The sequence below is a fragment of the Biomphalaria glabrata genome, chromosome 13 (assembly GCF_947242115.1).
Source record: "Biomphalaria glabrata chromosome 13, xgBioGlab47.1, whole genome shotgun sequence".
In the NCBI taxonomy this organism is placed as follows: Eukaryota; Metazoa; Mollusca; class Gastropoda; family Planorbidae; genus Biomphalaria; species Biomphalaria glabrata.
This window is the reverse complement of record NC_074723.1, coordinates 4,835,293-4,845,423: the sequence shown is the minus strand read 5'-3', so window position 1 is coordinate 4,845,423 and position 10,131 is coordinate 4,835,293. Positions and strand designations below refer to the sequence as shown.

At 35.3% G+C, this 10,131-nt stretch overlaps 1 protein-coding gene across 1 annotated transcript; it reads left to right on the top strand.

The window, feature by feature from the left end:
* The first annotated feature begins 772 nt into the window (after nucleotides 1-772).
* Nucleotides 773-9,036, top strand: LOC106067704 (uncharacterized). The gene is made up of 5 exons (XM_056008307.1): nucleotides 773-836; nucleotides 1,221-1,496; nucleotides 4,020-4,298; nucleotides 5,257-5,613; nucleotides 7,568-9,036. Exons 1-5 carry the CDS (start codon nucleotides 773-775, stop codon nucleotides 7,885-7,887), a joined length of 1,296 nt encoding a protein of 431 aa, XP_055864282.1. The 3' UTR covers nucleotides 7,888-9,036.
* The last annotated feature ends 1,095 nt before the right edge of the window (nucleotides 9,037-10,131 follow it).

The following is a 10,131-nucleotide window of genomic DNA, read 5'->3' as shown; positions in this document are numbered from 1 at the left end:
CCACTGGTCCATAAATGAGATCAGACCATAGAGCCCTTAGCATGCTATAAGCATGAAAGTAGCGCTATATAAAATCTATAATTTCTTTATTTACCTCACCACATGCAAAATAGATGCATGCAGGGCAAAAGTGTTGCTGATTTGATTGTATTGATTGGCCAGATGTCATTGTATTATTAATGCAATGTTGTTTTTTTTTTTTATCTTGTTTTTCTTTCTCTTTTGAAATTGATGTCAGTGTTCAATGAAAGAAAAATTCTTCTATTTTTAATGCTAGCTTAATCAAAATTATATAAATAAATATATATACTTTAAAAAATTAGCAGTGCTACTAAAGCACCAAAAACAACAAAACCTAATAAAATACTCAGAAAGACAGAAAGATAAAGACACATGCCTTTTTCCATATCCATCCATCCATCCATTGTAGTGGCGCTACAGCCCATGGAGGGCTCTGGCCTGCTTCAGCACATCCTTCTATTCAGATCTCTCCTGGGCCTTTCATCTCCACGCCCTGACCCCAAGCTGCTTCAGATCTGCCTCTACATCATCAATCCCTTTTTCCATATGCTAGGACAAATTTGTACAAATACTCCTTCTTCCCTAGTGCTATTAGAGCATGGAATGGGTTGCCTGAGCTAGCCAGGAAAACCAGTGACTTGGCAGAATTTAAGTCATTGGTTAACATACATGACTAGATGCATAACGCGTAGGATGTAATCATCTTCTTTTTTTTTTTTTATTAGATAGATAAGATAAGCCATGTGGAGGCATGGGGGCTAAGTGTTTGGCTTCTGAACTAAGATGTCCCGGGCTTGGAGCTCAAGTGAAGGCTGGTATTTTTAATTTTTGGATGTTTAGAAAGCCCCTGAGTCCACCCAATTCTAAATGGGTATCTTACATTAGTTGAGAAGTAAAGTGGATGGTGGTTTTAGTGGCTCCATAACACCCTCATTAACCATCAGCCAAAGAAACAAATTGATTTTTAAATCTTCTGCTCTGGCAGAATTTAAGTCATTGGTTAATATGCATGACTAAATGCATGACGCGTAGGACGTAATCATCTTCTTTTTTGAAGTCACGTCTGTATTATATAAGATAAGATAAGATATAGATAGGTAGGTCTTAAAGAGTTACTTCATTTTTTAATAAAGCCACACAACTTGAAATTAAGACTAATTTATTAAAAATTCTTGCAATTCGTTTTATTAATTTCACAGCAAAAGTCCTCGACTTCTCTGCAAACAATCAATCCAATGAGCTTTCCCTAACTCCAGGAAGTGATTTGATGCTTGAATGTCGGAGGCTCATTAAATCTGATTCAAGGTTAGTGTTGTACAGAGTCAAGGACAGTTATGCTTTCACTGAGACCAACATGTCTGATATCTTGACATACACCATGAAGAATGTCTTATGCGGGACTCATCTTAGTGTTGGCTGCAAGGATGAAGCAAACACAAAACAAGGAAAAGTCATTCCTGTTTCAGTGTCACCATGTGAGTATTTGTTTCATTTTAAATCGTGCCTAGGAGAAAACAATCAATTAGTACTTACAACTTTATTTGATTGGCAATTACACACACACACACATTATAAGTATATATATATATATGGAAGGATAAATTTCTACAAATTTGCCATTAGAGCATGGAATTGGTTATCTAAATCAGCCAACACAACCAATTACTTAGCAGAGTTTTTTTTTAAATAACAAGCACAAATTATCTTTGCTTATCAAGGAACAACTGTAATATTTAAGATAAGATATCTGCTTCTTTGTGATTGTAAAATATAAGAATAGTGAATATTTTTTTTTTGTAAGCAGACAGATGCAGAGTGAATACATAAACAATGTAATATCTAATGGTATTCTGGCTAGATTACTCAAAGAACTAAGCATTGAGCTAGCACTAGTTTTCAAAATGCTTTTTTCGGCATCTCTTAATCTATCCAAAAACAGCTATCCATATATATACCGACGGATCAGCCTTCAAAGCCACCTTCAATGCTGGTCTTGGTGCCCTCCTGGTCTTCCCCAAAAATAAATAAGTGCACCCTGTGGTGATTACTGCTCAAACTTCAAAGCCGAAATTGAGGCATTTACCATAGCATTGCAGACTGTGGAAAACAAATTATATGAAGGAGTACAATCACCATCAGATATTGTTGTCTTTACAGACTCCCAATCCACTCTTCAAGCACTTAACAGCAGCACCTCAATCAGCTTTGACAACACTAATTGTAATAATCCACCAGATGATGTCAACATCACATTATAGTGGATCCCTGGACACATTGGCGTCATGGGAAATAAACTATCAAAGGCGGGATCATCAATGGAACAACCAGATAGACCTGTTAACTACCTCACTCTCAGGCAGAGCCATGTACAAAGAAATGACCATGCTGTACAGTATTAACTTTCTCTCCCACAAAGAGCAACCTACAATCTTCCAACTAAGAACAGGACACACACCATCTTAACAAAATAAATATCTCATTCATTATATTCTGTTTTGTTAATTACAAGGATTATTAGGTTGATATTGTTAAGCTGTAGAAAGGGAAGGATGTTAGTATGTGTGTTATATATAGATTATGCTATTCAGTATCTAGGAGTAATGCCCCTTGTTACCAGCTTTTAAACTCATATTTGAATATTGGTCAAGGCTGTGTACAGTAAGTAAGCAAGGCACTGTTTTCTATTATGCAGAATAGGGATGAGTGCTGTATTTCCTATGTAAGTAAATTTCCCTTTTCAGACCTTGCTATCCTGGGGCAGATGATGTAAAGGTCATCTGTTTCTATGGACAGCAATTAATGAGGGTGTCATGTGGCCAACACAATGACCAACTGCCTTAGATCTCAAAATTTTAAAAAAGGTATTCACCAGGATTCGAACCCAGGACCACTTGATTTGGAAGCCAAGCACTTTTACTACTCAGCCAAAGCGCCTCCATATTTCCTATGTGACTATGAATATGGGTATGTCTGCTGAGTGACAAAGTGCTTGGCTTATGAAATGAGGGTTCTCTGGTTCGAATCTTGGTGAAGACTTGTATTTTGAATTTATGGATTTGTGGGATGTCCCAGCGTCCACGCAACTCTAATCGGTACCTGGCATTAGTTGGGAAAGTATAGGCAGTAGGTAGATAAGCCTTACATCATCTGCTGTAACTTTTTCAGGGTACATCTGAAAGGGGTGCTTAACTCTTTTTTTACCTGTACATAACTGTGAACTTGGTGTGGGGGGAGGGGCGTGATGTCTGAGTGATACAGCACTTTGCTAGCATGTGATGATCATCATCACCATTGACTCTACACCATACGCTTGGCCTACATATCTGACCAGTCAAACACTTTTTGGGTAGGTACGGTTTGGATGAATTTTTTTTTTTTAGAGTTTGTTTTCCTAATGCTCTTAGATCTATCTGTCTGTGGCATTTTATGACAATCTTTTCTCTTTTCAACTTCTTGTGTGACTAAAGAGGCCATTCCTCAATACACAGCTGCGGTCGCAGATTGGGCATATGTAATCACCAGGTGCCAGGATGTCTCATTTTTTTGTGTGCTATTTCTATTTATGTTTAATATATGGCTGCCTGGTCATTTCAGTTTGTGCGCTGGACTTTTGTTTGGATTTATTGATGGTCCCTGCCTGCTCCCATCCCCCATCGCCCTGTGGGAGGTTTGGACTAGGAAGTAAACTATCTTTAACTCTGAAGGAACATCCGAAACATGTAAAACAAACAAACAAACAATATAGAATAAAGCCTTTTTGGGAAATACCAAAAATAAATTACAAGGTTTTAATAGAAAGCTTGTGTTTCTTTGCATTCACATTCAGGCTTAAAATCTGCCCAAACCTTGTCTTAGTGGGCACATAAGTGGTAAAAGAATGTGTGTAAAAATTGCTATTTTAAGAGATCTGGTTTTTAGTAAATAAATAAATAAATAAATAAATATATATATATATCAATTTTTTTAAATTATTTTTTTAATTGTTTATCACCTTCCAGGTACCTCTGATTACATGAGCTTAGAAGCAAACATCTCAAGTAAAGATTCTATTGTTCACCTGGGCAGCAGTGTTGTATTCACTTGTTCACATCAGGGAGGGCCAGGATCTACACTGACTTTGTATAGAGATAGCCCAGACCAAGTTCTCCAACAGGCCTATTCCCACAATGAGCTTGTCTACACCATGAGTAACATCTCTTGTGGACTTCATTTTCAGGTCTATTGTATGATTGATGATTCCAGAGATTTCCGTTCGATTAATGTTTCCTCTGAACCATGTAAGGTTTTATTATTATTTGTATGCGTTTTCTTTATGATGGTGTCTAATTTTTTAAATAATTGTATGTATATGTAACTATAGCAGGGGTTCTCAACCTGTGGGTTGCGACCCACCTTGGGGGTCGATTGACGGTTTGCCAGGGATCGCCTAAGACCATCGAAAATATGGATTGTTATTGTCTACTCTTCTATTGCTGTATATGTGTGTTTGTGTGAAGGGGTTTGTGGCAGAGTGGGGGATTGTAAAATGGGTCGCTGAGATTAAAAGGTTGAGAACTGCTGAACTATAGGGTTCTTGGGCACTAATAGATTAATAATTACTTTTTTCCCTACTTCTTCCCTGCTTAGACCTTCTTACTCATTAAAAGACTAGTAAATTCTTTGGTAGAGCATCATAAATTATATCATACTCTGCAAACACTGCACAACTAACTCAAAGAACTTGACAACTCAGGTGCCAAATATGATTTAATGTAACTCGTGATAACAAATCTTTAATAACTAATAAACTCAGTCATCATTGTACCATTGGCAACAACTGGCACTGACTGTACAAATGCTTTACCGTGGATAACCATACTGTCCATACTACTCTATCTGATGCACCAAACTTTACTGGCCTCTGCATCTTGTTCTTGACTTGTACTGGATTCTATGGTTTGGAACCCATTTCATACTGGACTCACTGTACAGGACTGAATTGTGAAGTCTGAATTCTGAACACTTTATTTCTCTGATCAAGTTGAAACTTTTCAAAATTATTTAATGTATCTAACAAATCATGAATCAGTTACAAAATTAATCAATTTTCTCAAATAATTATCTGTAATTAATTATTTTGTTTGATATAAAAAGGGAAATAAATACTACATTTTTTATAAAGTTCTTTCCCGTAGATAAGTTTTGTTTCTTTTTTAAATAAAGCATTTTTTTTTATTTTGCTTGTTTGTTAATAAGGTGAAGATAAAAATATTACATTTTCGGCTAATGACAAAACCAGAGAATTGGATGTCCTTCCCGACAGTCTGGTACTTTTCAAATGTGAAACTGACCTTTCCAATGTGTCTGAGATGTTTCTCTATAACAACACCATCAGCAATGTCATCAGCAATGTCATCAGCAATGTCATCAGCAATGTCATCAATAAGGGCATCAACAAGGGCATCAACAAGGCCATCAACAAGGGCATCTCCCCTGGAATTATTAAATTTTACTTGTCAGACTTTAGACCTGGCACAACCTTTTTGATTGGCTGCTTTGTCAAAGCAGAACTGTTGACTTCCTACAGCGAACTACTAGTCACAGTGAAGCAAGGTATGTACTTCAACTCTTTCTCTCCATAATTATTTTCAATGTTCTGACAGAATATTTAATTTCGCTCATTTGTATTTCACTATACCCTGTTATGATTAAACTTCAATAACATTTTGTTTGCTATCAGAAAATGTTATATTTGATATAGAATTAAAAGGGAATACACACAATTTTTAGATCAAACAAAAGGATGTAAATCAAACCAAAATGAAATATTTTAAATAATGGAATTTAAAAATAAAAACTTATTGACTGTGTACAAGTCTCATTAGAACTAGATCTAGGCAATATTTTTTTTATACCAATTCAAGATTTATTTATGATAGTGTTGATAGTTTCACACAACTTAATGTATAAGAATATAAAACATAAAAATTGACTTAAGCTCACTACACCTTTTCACCCCATGTCAACTAGAGTAACACCTTTGGTAAAATCACTAAATTTAGAAAGCCCCTCAGGATACAATACTCAAAAGTAAAGTAGCAATTGTACATAAAACACTGAACCATAATCTTCAAATACAAAAACAAAATTTGATAAAATACTCTGAAAGACACAAAGATAAAGGCACAATCCTCGTCCATATGCTAGGACAAATTTGTACAAATGCTCCTTCCCTAGTGTTAATAGAGCATGAAATTAGGTTGGCTGAGCCAGCCAGGATAACCAATGACTTGGCAGAATTTAAGTCATTGGTTAACATGCATGACTAGATGCATGACATATAGGACGTAATCATCTTTTTTGAAGTAGCGTCTGTATTTTGTAGAAAGATAGAGATTTTTGTTAGATCATGATCAGAGATCATGGACCTGGAAGAAGTTGAACCTCCATCTGATGGTGTATGAATCCATTCACTAAAATGGCTGTCATATGGAAGCTGCTGACAGTCCCAAAGACCATCCCCAACATTGGAATGCAGACATCAAGATGTGGGCAAGATTGGTTGCCTATACTCCATATGGAACTACAAGCAGTGATGAGATGATTGTCACCACATGATTTGGTCACTCATCCTACATAGGTCAGCTGGTCATTGAGAAGCACTCCTAAGTTCAGACTTAATTTGAAACCAATTAAAACATATTTCACTGAGACTCAAGCACAAAGCTTTTCACCAATCAGTCACAATATTATTTATCAGTAGCAAAATAATAAGGGATTCAAAGATTAAGGACAAGTGCAGTATTTCACATGATTATGTATATATTATGCATATATGCAAACCCAGTTTCGACGTGCACATTTTCCAGCATAAATAGTAATTTATTGACCACCAATCTTTGGAAAGAAAGTTCTGAAAAACTACAGGTTAAAATCTGATTAATAGGTTTTAAGTAGAAGTCTTTTGTGTAATATAATAATCAATGTTTTTATTGAAACATATAGAATACTTTAGGTTGTGTGGCATGTAGAAAAGGTTTAAAAATAGAGATTCGCTTACTTTTGCTGTTTCGGGGAGAAAAGTTTTAATTACTTTATCTCTTTTTCCTATTTCTACATCCTTTGTCATGAGAGATTTTTTTGTTGTATGTTTACAAGTGATTATAAGGGGCATAAAAAAGTAAAAAAAAGTTCCCCTTTTAGACCTTGTGGTCTATAGGGCAGATGATGTAAAGGTCATCTGTTTCTGTGGCCTATGGTTAACAAGGGTGTCATGTGGTCAGCACAACGACCAACCGCCTTTACTTTTCCCTAACTAAGGTCAGGTACCCATTAGAGCTGGGTGGACTCAGAGATGCCCGAAGATCCCGAAATTAAAAATCCCAGTCTTCACCAGGATTCGAACCTCGGTCCCCGGTTTGGAAGCCAAGCGCTTTACCACTCAGCCACCACGCCTCCGTAAGTGGCATAAAGCACAGAAGAAATGTTTCTTAAAAGGGAAGTGGGGATCTGGTCTAGTTCAGTTGAACAAATTTGCATTGGTTTGATAATTCTTTTTTTTTTTTAGACAACTGTTGTGTTGGAATTCTTGTGGCAGCTGGTACAGCTCCAGTCTTAGTTCTTCTTGGTCTGTCCATCTATTTCATTATCAAGCACAGGCAGAAAAAATTGCAGGAGAGTGCAGCTAAAAAAATGTTCATCGATCAAGTCAGTGATGAGAAAGCAATGCTCATCGACCAGGAAATGCCCAGTGATGAAATGCCAGAGCCCCCACCTTTGGAAGAGATCACCTCAAAGTCACAGTTAGAGTTTATAGCCAGCTTAGAGAACAAGCTTTCAGGTTGTAGCCTGTACACACCAGCTTTCATCTTGGAGAAAGCCCAGTAGACTTACTGTATTACTTGATTAGATGAGCTTGTTTTATTAAGTCAGCTATTTGAGAACAGTGTTTTAGTAGTACATTTTTTGGGTTTATGTTAATATATGTAGATTGAAAGTACTTCTGCTAAACTATTTATCTACTTTTTAAAGAATAAATTTAAGTTTTTTAAAAGGTCTGTATTTGTTAACTTTCCAAAGAATTCTGTCAACATTTTTTTTTAGTATTAGACTTTGTAATTTTGAAAAACAACTTCCAACATAAAACAAATTCCTAATCCATAAATCTCTGAAAATTGAAGGTCTGTAAAATTCCTTAGCAGCAACTTTAGTTGACATAAATTTATACATTCAAAAACATCCTGAAATTAAAATTATTTTTTTTTTCAAATTATTTTCTATTTTAGAAATAAGAATGAGCAAACAGGTTTTATCGAGCCAAGATTATATACCTTTGTTTAAAGATTAAAGAAAGGAAGTCTATTCATAATACTGATTAATAACTTATACTGACTTAAGACTTAGATCCTTTTAGGCCTTTCAGTGAATAGGTTGGCTATATTTTTCCACATAGATTGTTCACATGTGACATCAACAATCTCATCTGTTCTATGAATTTCTAAGAAGATTTGTTACCATATTAAACAGAATTGACCCAAGATATGAAGTGATTCTATCTGAAAAAAGCTAAAATTAAGTTCTCTGCCTATTTATCTTCAGTTTGTTTGGGAAACTGACTCATCCTTCTTACTAACCTGTTTGTGAATGAATAGAGCTTTATGGGAGACTTAATAATATAGTTGAGATAACTGTTTGTGAATTATGTAAATTGTATATAGGCTACTAAATAATTGGAACAAGAAAAGAATGCAACCATTCATGAAGATAAGAAACCTATGAAACACACAGCCTCATTAAAAGAATAAGTTACTTCAGAATCTCTGATTGATAATAACACTTTTGAAATCATCTAAGAAGAGGGTAGGACAGACTATTGAATCAATCACTCCTTCCATCTTTAAACAATATTTCCATAGGAGTAGCAATCCAAGGTGTTTTTTTTTTTAAACAACCATCTTTTGTTAACTAAAACATCAATGACATGCTACATAAAACATCTATGACATGTCACATAAAACATCTATGACATGTCACATAAAACATCTATGACATGTCACTTAAAACATCTATGACATGTCACATAAAACATCTATGACATGTTACATATAACATCTCTTATTATAGTAAACAGCTATCACTTGTCATATAAAACACATCCATCACTTGTCACATGAACAGATATCTCTTGTGACATTAATCATCTATTGTATGTCACATTTATGGGGTGCTTAGTGGTTAAGCACTTAGCTTCTAAACTTAGGGTCCTGGGTTCAAATCTCAGTGAAGACTGGAATTTTGGGATTTTTAGGGCGCCCCTGAGTCTACCCAACTCTTATGGGTATCTGACTTTAGTTAGGGAAAAGTAAAGGCAGTAGGTCATTGTGCTGGCCACATGATACTCTTGTTAACCATGGGCCTTACAAACATAAGACCTAACATAAACTGCCCCATAGACAGTCACATATCATTTGTCACCTAAAACATCCATTACTTGTCACATAAACAGCTATCACTTGTGATATTAAACATCTATTTTACATTAAATATCTGTCACATTTCACACAAAACATTTATCACTTGTCATAGACTAAAGCGTTGTGAAAGTGTTATGTTGAAAAATCATTCAGATTTATCTTATGCCTTATTTTGGGCCTTCATTTGTGTTAGACCCAGCTTCAATTGGTGTCTCATAATATTGAAATAAATAACAACTGTTACTGGGGTATTAGCTGTAGGCTTCATAATTCGTCTCACGTCTGCTAACAATTTACTGTCTCTTTGGATTCTCAAAAACCTTAACAACTATTGTTTACTGTCAAAGAGTTATTTTTAGAATAAGAGTTTATTGAACTTTTAATGTTAAAATCTTTGTTACTACTTAATAACTTAGAGACACTTCAGGACAGAAGGATAAAAAGTAAAGTAGCTTTAATACATAAAACACTGAAACATAATTTACAAATAGAATATCAATACCTAATGAAATACTCAGAAAAACACAAAGATAGAGGCACATTTCTTATTCCATACACTAGAACAAATTTGTACAAGTGCTCCTTTTTCCCAAAGTGCCATTAGAGAAAGGGATGGGTTGCCTGAATCAGCCAGGAAAACCAAGGACTTAGCAGAGTT